At 39.9% G+C, this 16,790-nt stretch overlaps 1 protein-coding gene across 8 annotated transcripts in view; it reads right to left on the reverse strand.

Annotated features, from left to right (window-relative positions):
- hivep2a (HIVEP zinc finger 2a) overlaps positions 1–16,790 on the reverse strand; it is a 101,853-nt gene that overhangs the window by 3,555 nt on the left and 81,508 nt on the right. For all 8 annotated transcript variants that reach the window (XM_088626316.1, XM_088626315.1, XM_088626309.1 and 5 more), the window contains 6 exons: positions 13,025–13,095; positions 6,759–12,350; positions 5,972–6,126; positions 4,024–4,199; positions 3,236–3,337; positions 1,578–2,503 (listed from right to left, as the gene is read on the reverse strand). In XM_088626316.1, the coding sequence (XP_088482442.1) occupies positions 1,578–2,503; positions 3,236–3,337; positions 4,024–4,199; positions 5,972–6,126; positions 6,759–11,942 (6,543 nt within the window). In that variant the 5' untranslated portion in view covers positions 11,943–12,350; positions 13,025–13,095. The remainder of the gene's footprint in view (positions 1–1,577; positions 2,504–3,235; positions 3,338–4,023; positions 4,200–5,971; positions 6,127–6,758; positions 12,351–13,024; positions 13,096–16,790) is intronic.

The raw sequence follows: 16,790 nt of genomic DNA on the forward strand, positions 1-16,790 counted from the left end.
GGATATACACAATAATATATAGGAATCACACATCTCTTTTGCAAAACAATATTTTAACCAGAGATCCCAATTATTGTTTCTGATGATATATTCCGCTAACAAAGTTCCATACTGGAATGGTAGCCCAGGCTAAATAAATATTATGTGTATTAGGAGTACAGGGCCTTTTCTTGTATAACACACTTTGTACTCTATGTAGCCCAGCATGAAAGGTAACTGTTTTGTATCACATTTTCAAGAGGCAATGATATCAAACACTGTCAAAAGAAATGAATATGCATGGACTGGAGTTTCAATGGAAATAAACCTGCTAATGTGTTCTCGTTAAATAAGCCACAGAGACAGTCAGTCAGCATGCGAAGTGTCCCTGTTAAAATGAAGCTGGCTACAGTGACCTGACGTCTGTTGAAACCATCTGGTGAAAGGAGGGGCCTAAATTCAGGAAAATAAGAAAATCAAAGCCGTTTTCAGACTTTAACAGCAGTGACATTAGCACTTTAAATTGATTTCTGTTCCTGTATAAGATCATTTTTCTCTATAAAGTTCAATCTATTCAAATTATTTCAACATACAACATTTTTAATATTAGTTATTAAACATTTAATTATTTTAATATTCTCTGGGGTCTATAGTTTTCAGAACTCAATAAACCAGACCATGTAAAAAGGTAGAAATGTGTTATGATAATCACCACAGAATCTATATTAAAGGTTAAAAAAAAAGCGTTATTTCAAAAAGTACAACTTAAAGTAATGGTGCTGTATACAATGTAATTTAAGAAAATACAACTTTTTCATGTCTCAAATTGCTGGCAATTAACAGTTGCTTTAAAAAAAAACTGTTGTTCTGTATGTGGTTTACATTTGTTCCACTGCTCACTTTATTAAATCAAGGGTTCCTGGAAAGCAAGTTTTAACGAGGCTCTTAAGAATAAAACAACACTTATTAAGCAGTGAGTTAAATGCCAAAAATGCATTATAGACAGAACATTGTTTCTTTATCTTGATATCCCCTGCTTTCATGGATATCAGCCAGATGAAATAAAACAATTGGTTACACAATGCAAAATAATTCTGTAATATGAATGCTACATTTTCCTCATCCCTGAGGAATCCTAATCTGAATATAAATAGAAAAGGGCCTTCCATAAAACTGAAGTAATGTGAAGATATATTTGTAACAGTAATTTATATGTTTGCATTGGATTTAAGCAGCAGAAATGGTTTCATTAACTTTTACGGTAGGGGTAGTGCGCATCATGGTGCTGATCATAAGTACCTCATATGTGAAAAATTTACACCCCCCGAGACCCCTGGAAATCACTTTACTTCAATCATTTTAATAAGCAGCAAGCATTTTAGCCAAAAAAAAAGATTAGCGCACAAATAAAACATCTTCAATTGCAGAATTTCACAATACACGCAGGGAGAGGTTTATAGACTTTTACACCTTTATTTGTACATTCTTAGTTTTATTGGGTGTTATTTTTCAGAGCTAAAAAAAGCTGACCTTCTTATTTGGTGAAAAGGGAAAGCAGTTGGCAGTTTCAACATGAATTAAAGGCACGCAGTACATACCGTCTCCATGTCCGAGTGGCTCCTGCTCCTCTGCCCAAGTGGGAGTATGTCAGACTGCAGGTACTGTCCTAGTGCCCATGGGGCATTGTGGTGATGCAAGCCCCTCCTTGGTGATGCTGCTCTAATCATGCCCCGATGCCGGCTCCTGGGGGACAGTTCTCGTCTGCTGGACATGTCCTTCCCGGGAGACATGGGCCTCCCGAGGGAAATGGGCGAGAGATGCCTTCTGGGAGACAGGTCCCTCCTTGGAGACAAATCCCTCTTGAAGGTCACGTCCCTCTTGGGAGACAGATGCCTCAAAGGTGATGCCTCGCGCCGAGGCGAAAGGCGTCCCCGGGGTGAAAGGTCTCGCCGGGGCGACAGGTACCTCCTTGGCGTGGGTGAGGACTCTCTGTGAGGCGAAGAGTCACAGCCCGGGGAAGACAGCCGGGAAGGTGAGAAGTCAGTCGAAGAGGAGCTGTACTCTGGAGACAGCATGAAGTCTTCGTCCATGGAACATGGCACATCCAGACGGTTCTTGTAACTTTCGCCCAGAGCTCCTTGCAAAAGCCTTTGGTATTCGGCCATCTGAGGGTCACTTGCTTTCTCGCTGGGCACCATCAGCTGTGTGATCTGGATGCTGGGTAAGGTGACGAAGTAACTGACCAGTGGAGGCTTAGTTGAGAGGTCAGATGCAGTGCTCTGGGAGGCTGCAGCAGCGGTGACCGACAAAGAGGAGATCCCACAAGGCTGTGGGCTTGTGCTTCTAGATCGTGTCTTTGGTGTTGAGTCTCCTTCATATTCATCGTCTTCATCATCATCCTCATCAATCTCATCACCCTCTTCCTCAACTCCCTCCGAGTCATCTGCATCAGAGAACTGGTGTTCTGCAGTGGCACCTGATACTCCCATCTTCTCAGTCTCCCTCTGGACATCATCAGCATTATCTGAAAGGACCCAGGAACAGTAGAATTTTATGAGACCCTTGAATAGTGCAGCCTGCATTCACTAACTGAAACGTAGAGTTTTAAAAATAAATACAACTCTGTAAATACAGGACAATACAATCAGATAATTGTGTTTTCACAATTTTTTTGGTCAGACTTTTGTTTTGTTTTTTGGCCAGCAATCAACCTTTTTTAGGGAAATTAAACAAGAAAACGTGCAGTGACACACCCTCATAAATCCCCACTCTCCTGTACTTCTATTACTGGTACCAATTACAGATTTTATATTACAATTTACTTAAAAATCCCGAAGAGGCAATATCGTAGACAGGAACAGCCTGATGTGTTGTTGTGTACAGTACCAGTGTAGATTTAATTTTCCTGATTCATCGATGCATCTTTGCAAACGCAGACAGGTGTGCAGCATCATACAAAATGATGTAATCCAAAAATGGAAATAAAAATATGAGATTTTTTAGCCATAATTTCTGTCGAGATACCTTGTTGAAACTAAACAAGAATAGTGTTTTACATGTTCCTTCTCTGTCAAGGAAAATCTTTGTGCTGCATCTTTAATTTGTTTATTTTATATAAACATGGCAAACCATACATTTTCTGTTTTTCATTATGCTAATTAGCCCAGAAGAACCACAGTTCTGGAGTTTATACAGCACAGTATTTATCACACATTGGCTCCTCCTGCGATTAATTCACCCAAGGTCTGATTCATACCAGCTTCCTCTGCCTCCACATCGTCCACAGATGTCACTGACACCCCGAGCTCCAAGCATTTCTTCATGTGGGCTTTGGACTTCATGTGTTTTGTCAGGTTTCCTGAAAACACAGTTCAAATGTTTTTCACAACTGCTATGGGCCAACATAGAAAAATGTTTAGCTGTTGAAAAAGCCAACGTCCACACTGCAGAGACCAATATACTGTACCTTGTTCCTGCAAGTGAGGCAAAAAACCTTCAAGACACTAACTATTCATAAAACAATCCATACATTCAGTATCAGAAACCCAAGTAACGGTCATGGCAATCTAGAGCCTAACCCTGGAGCATAGGGCACAATCTCGGCTCATTACAGAACAGAAATAACTTTGAAATTCTACACTTATGGTGACCTCATGAACATTATTACTTTAAAGTTACTGATGCCAACAGCAATTTGAATACCTGGAATAAAATGTGTAAGTGAAAATAATAAAAACTAATAATAAAATATAATAATTAATAACAGTGAAAGAGCTATTCCATCTAAGGTAAATAACTCAAACAATGCGTATTACTAGTGTTAATATTTTTTTAGCTATATATATGCCTAACATATTTATAGTGAAGACTGTTCATATTCCAAAAAACACTTCCGTGATTTTTCACCTTAAAATTGAAATAGCCTGACCTGTGACTGTATAAAACAAACATAAAAACGTAAGCATGGTCGTAAAGCACATGTTGTTGCACTAATTCTCACTGCGATATATCAACATGGTGGTTGAATCAGAAAACAAAACCCACCTTTAGTCTTAAAAGCAAAATTGCAGAATTTGCAGACATATGGGCGCACGTCTGTGTGCGTACGGATGTGTTTCTTCAGCATGCTGGGCTTCTTGCAGCGGATTCCACACTCCTCACAGATATACTTTCCTCGGCCCCGGCCCCTCACGTAAACATAGTCTTCATTGGATTTGTACCTGAACACAACACAAATCCTTTAATTTTCTGCATGTGCTTTGGCTGATACATCCAACCATCCATTTTCTATCTGCTTCATCCAATCCAGGGTCGCGGGGGAGCCAGAGCCTATCTCAGCAAGCAACGGGCACAATGCAGGACACACCCTGGAGAGGACGCCAGCCCATCACAGGGCACACACTCTCACCAGGGTCTATCGCTGACAGGAAGCAATGTTTACTACTGTGCCACCATGCCTTTTGACTGATCCACTGCACCGTTATACCCGTTTTTCACTGAAGACTAACATGGAGTTGACTTGGTGAGCAAACTCAAGATATCAGGAGCTAAACCAGAGGCAAATGAGTTCTCATAGCCATGCAAATGAAAATGACATTCTGTCCTTGAAATGCATACCTGGAACAATATTACTGTCCTTCTACCTTACCCATCACTTTCCTAACCAAAACTCTCAATGAGATAAGTTTCCTTGCCATTTATAAGATCCAAATCCAAATGAAATATTTTATATGTCTTAACTAATTAAACAGTATTTAATTTGTAAACTGTTTCTGGTCACATGTCAGTTTCATGAAGATAAATAGGCAAAGATCTTTTTAATACATATAGGGCAGGTGAGGGTCTCAACAGACTCCAGTAGCATATTTCTTATAACAATTCCAGCTAAATGCTGTCATTTAATTTATTTTAAATGATTATACCCCTCTTTTATTATTAAAAATAAAACTAAAGAACATCTGGCTACATTCCAGCTTCACAATCGCCTACAATTGTACATAATAGCTCACAGTAATTATGTAACCAAGGCAATGGTTGAAGTCAAGTAGCCCAGCGGTAAACCATTATCAATTTCTTTCACAAAGGTTATATGTATCAGGAATTGACTAAAAATGAATCAATATCAAAAGTCTTTAAGACAAATATCTTACAGGATTCCACTACATTCCCTTAAGACGGTTTCCTGATGTTGAATTACCTTTTGATTAGTACACTTTTACCATACTAATATTGTGGTATGACCACCACACTTTTTATTTTTATTTTTATGGTTTCACTATTGTTTATTACACTGGAATATTGGAACACTATGATGAATGTCTATGAGTAATGTTTACTATGATGCGCCACTGTGGTACTTACAGTTTACCACAGCACACTGTCATAAGGAGTGAGATAACACTTGCATCAACATTTACACATGCATGTATGTTTTGTAGGAACTAGCTCTGGTCATTTTACTATTATAGAGCACACAGTCTGGATGTACAGTATCTATAGATTTAGCAGTTTATCCGTGCAATCATATAACATCTAACATATAACATCTTGAACAAGCCTTCAAACAAGCCTGAAACAAGCTTTGTACTTACTCTCCTTTGGGACACAAGGGGTAATTTAAAGTTTCAGGCAGAAAAAAATCAGCCTTTTACTTAATCAGTTTTTAAAGCCAGAATTTTCCAGAGAGAGACAGATGGGATAGCTTGACACACAGTATTTTCTGATATACTATAAATGACAGGTCAAAGAAAGCGCATTAAAAGATTTTTTTTAAATGCCATTCCAGATATAATTACTAAGAATCGCGATATAAGCATGGGGGCTCATCAACAGTTTTTATCAAAAGAACCTTTCAGTTTTTGCCTGTGGTTTTACTTGACACAGGTTCAGAAAAGAAAAAAAGTGCAAACTGGGAACTAAGAATGCCTGTCAGTCAACCACTGAGTCAAGTAATTCACTCTTCGAGGCATTAATGTGCGAGAGGCTCACTTACCCTCCTTCGAAGATCTTGATGCGGGTTGGTTCAGCTTGCTTTGCAGACCCGTCCTTCTCTCCATGGTGATCTTCTTTCTCTCGCTCTCTTGTGCTGCTTCCTTTAATTTTTTTCTCAAACTTGCTCGCTTCCACCTGCATAAGCTCTGGTTTCACCTGTGAAGCAAAATATCACCAATGAAATATCACTCTTCCTGTTTGTAGGAGGGTAGAAGGGGCTGCATGGCAACAGAAAAGCTATTTCAGGATACAATTAATCATGGAATGTAGACAACTCCTTGATGTTCACTCAAGTTATTTAGTGCAAAGAAAGGGATTCCTTTTCCTGATATGTAAGAAAGACTTAATCAAATTTCTTCAAAGTACATTATTACTATGTGCCTTTCATTTAGACAACAATCAACATCAAACAAAACTATTTTTTGAAATATAACAAAGTTTTTCCACATTATCATGAATTATACTCAACCCCTTACCATGGTTTTATCCACTTAGGTCTTATTTCAGAATAATATAACCTTTACCTTCTAAATGTGTTTCAGAATTGTAGTTGTCAGCTGTTTATTATCCCTTATGTTTTTTTTTAATCAAGCAAAAACACGACTGCTGACAGCTGCATTTTTCAGCAGAGTGATGCATTATCATCTTATCTTTAGTCATAGTAACAAGTTGCTGATCTGTTGAGTGTTTCTAAATTTGACTGTGCAATTCATTTTATGTTATACCATATAAAGATCTAAAATATTAATGTTGGAAGGGATGAAAATAATAGAAGCCAAATTCCCTACCTGGTCAAGGTTCTGCTTCCAGGAGACAGAGGACACAAGTTTGCCCGTTCCAGGGCGATACATAGCAGCCATTGTGTAGGTTTCTGTATTCTTCCTTTGCTTGGATCGAAGAAGTGAAAGGGTAGTCTTGGTGTTCAAGTTGGGCGGATTTGGATTGTAGGAACTGACGCACCAAGATGCATAAACAGAAGAGAGAGGAGTTGTCTGGGTATGGTTAGGCTTGGTGTAATTCAGGAAGCACCAACTAACACTTGTTGTAGTGCGAAGACTGGGGAATTGAAAAAACTGCTGTACATCAGCCACGTCGGTAAGAAGAATGGTACTACCAACAGCAGTCCCACCCTGATTGGCAGCCAGTTGCACCAGCATATTAACTGGGATATTACCACTCATTGCCATTTTGTTTTCTTCTTGAGTGTCACTCATGGAGTGTACAGACTGCGGACTTAAGCTGATATCAGGTACAGCTTCATCTATGTCCAGCTCCTCCGGTGATTCCCTGCCATCTGGGGTTTTTGTCACTATCTGCCGTGGTGGAGTGAAGTTGTCAACAGATGGGGCCTCTTTTGAATGTGAAGAAGTCTTAAGCAATGGTGCTCTGGAAGAAGAAAAATCTAACAGCGATGGTGACATTCTTTCTGGGTACTCTCCTGTGCCATCATGTCTTAGATGGTCTGTTTTTTGTGATTTGGTATTACCTTTTGTCACATTTGAATTACTGAGTTCCACTGCACTAAGTTCCTCCACAATCTGACCATACATCTTCTCCTCCTTGACACGTTTTTGCTGCTTTGTCTCCATGAAGAGTTCCAAACTGCTTGCTGGTGACAGCATGCGCTTGCTTCCTCCGATACTCGATGAAGCATCAGTAGTGGAAATGCTTCCAGTAGTCAAGCACAAGGGAATCCCTGTATCCAATCTCCCTGGCAGAGGCTGCGGTACCTTCCAGAGTGGGTATCTTAATAGTCCACCAGGATTACCTAATATTTGTGATAAACTGAATCCTATTCCATGCTTTGTTCCAGTATTTGTAAAGGAGCCCTGGGCAGCATTATCTGTGACCTTACATATTACCATTGTAGAGCTAGTACTTTGTGAATGAGTGACCAGAATCTGAGAAACACTAGTATACATAACACTACCATAAGATGGCACATGAGTCTGTATTCTAACAGGTACTAACATACCTGGGAGTGATGGCTGAGTACCTGCATTCTGAGTGGCAAAGATTGGCTGAACTTGCTGCACAAGCACTGTGCTTGTAGAGTAGATCTTTGCTGGGAGATGGCCCGGATGATGTGAGGAAGCTCTGGAAAGATACTGGTAGTTTTGACTACTTGGACTCTCAACTGCCTTTGCATCACCCTGGTCTTGAACCTGCTGCAGCTGGAGAGCAGGATGTGTTTTTTGGTGAAAAGACTGCAGATTAGGGTGCCTGATATGTAGCTTTTGGTGCGTCTGGAAAGCAAGGTGATGTTTATGCCTTTGTGAAGACTCAGGATGCCAGAACATGCCTTGTTGAAATGGCAGGAAAGGGGCCTGTGCCAAGCTGCTGTGAAAGGAGGAGTACTGCATAATTTCCCTACTTGGAAGATCAGGCATTTGCCGCTCACTTTCTGAAGGATGTTGGCTTGGAACGTAAGAGGATTTTTGTATAAGTGCATGGCTTTCTGGTTGACTGTCTTCACTGATGCTTAGCTGCAATGGATGATGATGTGAGCCAAGAACTGCTTGCGTGCCTCTCTTAGATCTTGGTACGTCACCTGTTGGTACACCATGGAGCAAAGGTGATGAAGAACTGTGCCAAGTAGTATGCGATGAATGATGAGCACTTTGCACATGTTCTGAATGCTCTTGTTTAATGCTATGATCTGTGCCTTGTTCTTGTATGCCACTTTCAGGGTAGACGCTTAAGGAGGCCTGTCGTACCAGGTAACCCCGTCGGCGCTCTTTCATACCTGAGGCACTTGCATAGGATTCGCCCTGCAGGGATGTAGATGAAAGGCTTCCGTAATCAAATGATTTACTTCGGACCTCGGGGACCTCTGTAGGCAATGCACAGGGTGCTTGCTCTGAAGAAGACCGACGCATTTCCCTCTGTTGGTGCTGACTAGGAATAGAAAGTGAGTTACCACTGCCTGGCACAGTTAAAAACTCGGGCTGCTTCCCAAAGTCATCCAACTTGGTTGGGGAAACAGCCTTAATAGTTTCATCCCTATCAAATGACATCGAGAAGCTTGAACTGTGAGAAAGATTACTCTCTTGGCTGGGACTCCTGGAAAGGCTGGTGCAGGTAGATTCAAAGCTTGATTCCCCAGAGGAATGCTCCATTTCAGCCAGACGCAGTCGTTTCTTTTTTGGAGGCAGCTTTTCTGCTGGTAGCTGGGAAAGGGTTTCACTTCTCTGTGGCCACTGGAACTCCTCTACGTGTTTCTCTGGTTCCTTAGTCTGAACCTCTGGCTCTTTTTCTGGTTTATCTGGTTCCTCAGTGACTCTGATTTCAGGCACTTGAATGTTGGGTTGGCGGACCAGCCTAGGGGGTATGTGATATTGCTGGTGGTTTGTAGGCAAGGTTGCTGGCTCTCCCTCACTTTGCTGCTGATCCATGCTTTCAGCTCGCATGGCAGAGTCAGGGCTTTGCACTTCTTCAATATTTTCTGAGTCAGATTGTTCAGAATGTTGACTTGTGGGTTTCTCCTGTTGATAAGTTGGATATTCAATAGATTCAGACTTTTCAAAAGAGCTAGGCCTACTTAACGAGTTGGTGTGCTGGATTACAGAAATTACATTGCCAACAGCCTTTCTACTGCTGGTGTCAGTTAGCTTATCAGCATCTGGAACAAGCACTACATCCTCGGCGGACATGCTCGTTGAGGTGGAAAGAACCCCACCAGTTTCAAAACTGTCAGACTGGCTATGCTGGCTGTAACTGTGAGCTTTTCCTGTAGGTGTCACCCTTGAAGCTTCTTGATTTGCTTGTTTTGAGTCAAAGTCGCTAGCTGACACCAGCATTTCCATAGAACCCTGATCACTGCTATATTGAGAAGGAAGGTCTTCATCATCCCCCACACTCTTTTCCTTCCTACGCTTCCTCGTTGCAGTTTCTGTACTCTGTCTATGTTGCATTAACAGGGACTGACTCAACAGGTCTGAATAAGCCTCCATTCCCATTCTTCCATATTTTGCACGCATTTCTGGGCATTCGAGTTTTTTATGCGTTTCCCAATCTTCCCATCTTCTGTAACTCGTACCACATAATTCACATTCAAACAGGTTTCGTTCACCTCCAGAACCCTTCAGCTCTGACATCAAAGAACCTAGCTTGACTGATCCTGAAGGTGGGACAATATTCTTGGATACATTTCCATAGCTGTCAAGTTCTACATGCCCTTCATGTGCTGGTGGTAGTTCAAAAGCACCTTGCCTCCTGAGCATGCTTCGATGAGACAGCCCTCCTGAACCTGGATAAAAAACATCATCAGAAGTCATTCTTTCATCAAAGGAGTGGCTTCCTCTTATACCCTGTGGGACATTAAGATTTGATGCTGAGGATGTTGGCATTGAGTTGCTCCTTATCAATGGTCCTGTATCTGAAGGAGTTTCTAAGTGACCTGTGCTGCCTTGGCAAGTGCCTGTGGGATACTGTTTAAGGTCACAACCTGTTACCATTTGTGATTCTGAACTGTCTCCTCTAGGAAACATCTTGGCATTCAGTTTAATTGGGTTAACCAAGGTTTCATTATTTGTGAGAAGCTGTGATATGTGATCAGATTTGTCTTTTATGTTCATTACATTAGTGTCTTGGCACACTACTGCTGTCATCCCCACTGTCATGGAAGTTCTAGGGTTCAGTCTGTAATACTTCCCAAACATAATTTCCTCATAGGATTTTGCATTTGTATTTGGTGGACTGATCTGCTGCTCTGCACTTTCTGAGCGGGAAAAGTAGCCAGAGTCCGTACTGCCTTTACTGTGTGGGCTCAAGAGGTTTAAAGACTGCTCAGAATCCTGCCCTTTCTTCTCAGTGAGTCTCAGTGCAAGTTTCTGCTTGACAGCATGAGGTTCATCTACCCTGCCACCTTGGGCACTGAGGGGAGATATTTCTGTTTCAGCAAACTGAGGTCCCTCCCCCACTGGCTGAATCCCTTGTTTAGGGACAATCAGAATAGGCACTTTCATGGGGGCCACTGCAAGTTCATCAGCTGAATCCGCATAAGCAAGTTCACCAAATTTCTCTGTTGTGCTCTTTTCGGCTTCAAAAGATATCTGTGGGATGGGACTGCTTTTATCCAAAAAACCTGGGCCTTCAACACATAAAGCTGTCTCTTCATCCGTGTCTGTGCTTTGATCACCATCTGAATGTACCTCCGCTTCTCCAACAGAAGATGCCTGATCCATATCTGGACGAGTAGCTGCCAGTTCCGAAAAGGGGACTAGCCCTGCTTTAATAGCGTGGGCATGAGATTTTCTATGTTTGTACAAGTTACTCTTTGTTTTAAAAGAAAAGCCACAAGGAACACAAGGGTAAGGTCGTTCACCAGTGTGAGATCTAATGTGCTTCTTCAGCACACTGGGTTTAGCGCAAGCCCTGCCACAGTAGTGACAAATATACTTTCCAGGCTTCTTGGGTTTCTGATCTTTTTTGTGCACTTCCTCTGACTGTTCCATCCCAGATTGGGAAAAACGGGCATAAGATGCAGGCAAACTGGGAGACTTCCTGCGTGGAAAGACTCCCCCGTGACCACGGGAGTGCACAGAAAACAAGTCCTCGGAGGTGACAGACTGCAATGGGTTTACAAACTGCCAGGCATGTGCTTCCAGACCAGGCTGTGGCTTACCACTCTGCAGGAATCTTTCCGGTATAGACTGCTGTGGAAAAGAATGGGGTAGCTGGTAAGAGTAAGTGCTAGGAAATACCTGTGGGTACTGATTCTCTTGAGATGGCTGACCAACTGTGGATGACAACTGGAGATTCCCAGGACCATACTGTTGTGCTGACACAGTGATGCTGCCACCACTGCTATGCAACACATCACGCTGTGAGTGTCTTTTTCCATCTGGATCTGCAAAAGTGCTTCTTTTAGTGCCAGCTGTGGGCTCTGAAACCCACTTTCTTTGTAGTGGGTTCTTCTCTCGGGGCTCCTTGGTAGGTTTTTGTCCAGCAGTAGGCTCAACCGGCTCCATTTTCTTCTTTTTCGTCTATACAGAGTACTGAAATTTATGTTTGTTAAACCACTCTAAAGTTTGTAGACATGTCAAATGTATGCCCAAACATTTGTTTCTTAAATGCTCAATCCACCCATTTTCTTTTAATTCCCTTGGACTGCCCCAAGAGAATTTTCTTCTTCAGTATTTTCTGTAGTATTTTCAAAATGTTCTTTTTTGGGCATCAGACCACTTACTTTCAGACGTTTTATATTTGTTTTAATTATGGAGACTTAAGTCTGTCACACTGATTGATATTTCTGTTTTTAAAATAAGGCAGCCATATGTATTGCAGACTCTATATCTTTCCTTCTATTAGGTCTTTTCTTCAATCTCTCCAAGAGAGAATGCAAAGCTTTATTCACTGCATAACATTCACCATGTTACCTGAAACAAAATGAAAGACAAATTAAAATATGGTGATAATTATCAGTACAGCTGTTCACTGTTCTTGACAAAATCACTTTGCTAATTTATTGACAACACTTAATTATTTAATTAAAAAACACTTGTGTTGCTTGTGGTCTTTCAGAAATGACAGCATACTTATGTTGGATTTAATTTTAAAATGTATTCTTTGTTGTTGTTATGTCTTTGTTTCTTTGTTTATCCACAGAAACATATGCATGCTATTTTCCATGCTTATTGTTAATACACAGATTTATATTGATTAGCATAACAGATCATTTAACCAAAACATCACCTAACATTACATCCCAGTAACATATAGTACCTATATAAAACCTAGAATTATATAATGATACCATTAGAATCAATCATATAATTATAATTATATACTGTATTCTATTGTTTAAATCACCAACATTACACTCAGTATTGGATATACTATCATACATAACATGTGTACCAATGTTGATACAGTATGTATATATACCCTACAGTGCTAAAAAATGACAGAGTTCCTTTTTCTTCTTATGCACTGCACTTCTTTTAGTCCTTTCAATTTAAATATTATTATTTTGAATAAGTCCAACAACTAATGGGATACCCAAAATATACATAATACAAATTGTCATTTTCAGTATGACTGTAGAACTCACTTCTCAAATGACAATGCAAGGCGACTGTCTTCCTTTGGTGTCTTCTTCTCGTTCTTTAAAATTTACTATACCTATAAGAGAAAAACAAAGAATATTAGTTTTATTCTCATTTTGTGGATTACCCATACAAAATGTGTTCAGCATATTTCGTATAGGTTTAGGTACACAAATATTTCACGACAATCCTTTATTGCTTCCGAATATACATCATTAGAGCACACCAAATGAATAAACCTGAAAGGATGCATTAAAAGTCACAGAATTACAAAGTACAGTTTTTTCAACTTTCAATTCCTCCACGACAATTGCAAACCCTCTATAGTAGTTTTTTGTCCTATAGCATTTTTAAATTTTAACCAACCATTATCAGAAAGACGCTTGATCCCAGTCAGGGTTAAAGCAACACAGAGCCTATCCCAGAGGCACAGGCCACAAGGTAGGAATGTGCAGTTAGGGTTTGAATCGTGGAAACATGTGCCAGTTTAATGGAAAATTACTGCATCTTGTCCGCAAATGGAACCTTCTTTTTGTATGTTGCTTGAGGAATTAAGAATTTGATTTTAACAGCTGCAAAAACAGGAGGATCAAATGTATGACATGAGGAAAAAGTAAATTTCACAAATCAGAGACTACTTAACATTTTACAGCATTTAGAAAGTATCTAAGTAGGGACTTTCTTAGTTCTAAAGAAACAACAACGAAAGTTAACTTACATGCAGTGTTGCATGTATTATGCCAACAAGATACCTTCTTGCTCAATGTGGAAACTTTCTTCCTTAGTGAAGACAAGTTGCTTACACAGTATGTACAGTATGTGCCTGTTTTACTTTATTTTTTAATTAATTCTGAGAGCAGTAAAGTTATCCATGGCCCAAATCCAGAAGACAAAAGCTATAAGATAGTATTTCACTTTTAAATCAATGCAGAAAAACAAATCTACCAAATGTACTTTCAGCAATCCGGATTGACGTGTGCTCTGATTCACAAAGCATTTAATAATCTCACATTTGTTTTAAAAATAAAAAAACTCATCTCTGATCAAGTGCTAACATGTTCAGTTAATAACCTCAAGGAATATGACTCTTATTTTCATCCCCAGATATGTTTAAATTTCTACAGAATGTAGATCTGGTTTGTATCTGCTGAAAATACTGCCAAAGATGTGAATCACTGCTAGCCAGCATGCCCACTCAGTTCCTCAAAAGACACAAAAGGTGTAAAAATAGCCTGTGAAATGCTGCAAGTGTGACGTTCATCGGCAGATGAATGTGGGTGGCCAGATAAGACTCTACTGCTGTAATAGCATGCTATTAAAAAGTCACTGCCATTTTTCTTCTTCATGTATTTCCCTTCCAATCATACATCTTTTAACATTGCAAATGACAACATGCATGATTTCCTGATTTCAAAAGAGCTCAAAGTTGCAAAAATCCACCAGACCTCTAGTGCCCTACATGGCCTCAGCAAGAGTGAGGAAATAATGTGACATTGGTGTCTAGGAGCCAAAGCCGAGTTCTAAAAATAGCCAGGCAGAAACACCACTGTTATTTATAGCACCTGAAGCATTTACTTTTGGTTTTTTCTGTTATTGTAAGTGATGGACCTTCCCACAAAAAGTATTTGCCAAAATACTAGAACAGCCCAAAATCCTGACACTGCAGCCCTGGTGTGCATCTTTTAGGCCGAATGGAACATCTGTGACATACTGTACATGTATAGCCAGAAAAGGCAGCAACAAGTAAAATAACCTCAGTAGAATCTCACCTTTATAGCAACTGTAATATAAGCCATGGCAACATGAAGAATTTCTCAGTATTTTTGTATGAATATAAATCTAGAAAATATCCGCGCATGATATCTGTTCTCAAGGAAAAAATGTTGCACACCATCTTCCAAACATATTTTGACAGCCCTTGATCCAGTGGGTTGGGTTGGATTTCAAGATGATTGGAATTTTCATTATGTTGCAGTTTTTGTGCACCACGAAGCAGCAGCTGAGATATTCCAGGTGATAACATTTTTGTCCACCAGTTCTACCACTGAGGATATGGTCACCAAGACCGTGTTTGCTGAGTATGAAGGAGACCTTCAAGTTACAGTAAGTAGCTTCAGGACTGAAGTAGTAATTCACACATTACCCTGTCAATGCTAAGCCTACATTGCTTACTGTCCAGATGAAAATAAAGGGAGACATTAGAATCCTTTGGAGTCCATGCCCCAGTTTTCTCTCAGTCTCATAGGCTTTCTGGCTATGTCTGTTTACTTCTACTTATCATAAGAAAGGTTATAGCTGATAGAAGACTGTTCAGCCCATCTAGCCTGTTTGGTAATGAATCGCTTGCCTGTGCCCTGTGCCGCTGAAATAGGCTGTGGGTGGCCACAACACTCTCTCCATTATCAGAAGGCTGCTTGTCCTGTTGAATGATTCTATCATTGTGGACACAGGTGTGCACATCATTTTATCATTTTAATGCAAAATGCAAGCCATCATTAGAGCCAAGAAAATAAGAATTTAAAAAGTGAAAAGTACAATAAATACAAGCAGAGCTTTCAGACAGCAGTGATAATGTATCATAGAAGATTTTTATATTTTAATGGGGATAAAATAGGAAACAAATATAATATTGAAGATTAATTTTATGTTCAATAGCACCTATTACAGGTTCACATATTTAACACAGGAGTGTTTGTCAGATACTATACTTACAAATTTCAATTTCCTAAGTGATAAAGATACAATACTTACACATTTTCATTTCCTAAATGATAAGTAGGAATCAGTGTCTCACAAGGTGTTTTGTTTGTCCTTTACTGTGCAGTTTGATTTTAGGGACTTTCTCTGAGCTTTATGGTAGCTCCTGTACAGTTTTCACCACTGAAAACATTACAAGGGCTATTTGCATCTGTGGCTATTTAAATTTTCCACTAAACTAACCAGTGCCCAGTTGGCTTAGAGATTAACAGAAAGGCTTCTGGTTTCTGAGTTTCCAGGTTTAGTGTCCAACTGGGATTGACAAAGTCTAGACATTAATGTGATGGGAAACCATCCAATCAGTGCTATGAGGCTGAGCTTCTCTGGTCAAAAAATACTTTTTTTTCTCACAGTGATGCGATTTTATGAGAATGTCTTGCTTCATATTCTCCTCAGTGCAGCTTTTTATTCCTAAATATACGGTATGAATTATAATGTAAATTTTATGTAGGTTTGCATTATCTGCATTATCAGAATCTCTTACACAACTTCTTGTTTTTTGTAAAAGTTAAAACAATCTCTGTCACTTTCCCAAATAGACTCTGGCAACTAAGTATTCCAGTAAACACAGACATAATTTAGACAGACATGAAATGAAATAGTGTAGAGAAGTCACATGGCTCACTAACCTAAAAATGGATTATCATAAAAAGTGCAATACCATAACCTGGTTTTAAAACTGTTTTACTATAGTAGCATTTTTTGTTAATATTAATAATAAAAACAACGATAACAGTTCCTTGCATCTGTACAGTTCTTTATAGCCCAAACATTCCAAAATGCTTTATATGCAGTACAGGAGGGGACTTGATTCACTTCTGAAAAAGATGCACAACAGCCATTGTGTGCCAGCACCCCCCCCCCACCACAGCAGATTATAAGTGGAGAAGAGAGAAGATACTGGACTTTGAAGATACTGGACAAGTTAAAATAATGAGGAATTGAGGAAGGATTTGGTAGGATCATCAGATACTAACCACCAAATGAGTTAAATGGGCCAAATTGTCAATTCTG

The sequence above is a fragment of the Lepisosteus platostomus genome, chromosome 3 (assembly GCF_059453375.1).
Source record: "Lepisosteus platostomus isolate fLepPlt1 chromosome 3, fLepPlt1.hap1, whole genome shotgun sequence".
Taxonomy (NCBI): Eukaryota; Metazoa; Chordata; class Actinopteri; order Semionotiformes; family Lepisosteidae; genus Lepisosteus; species Lepisosteus platostomus.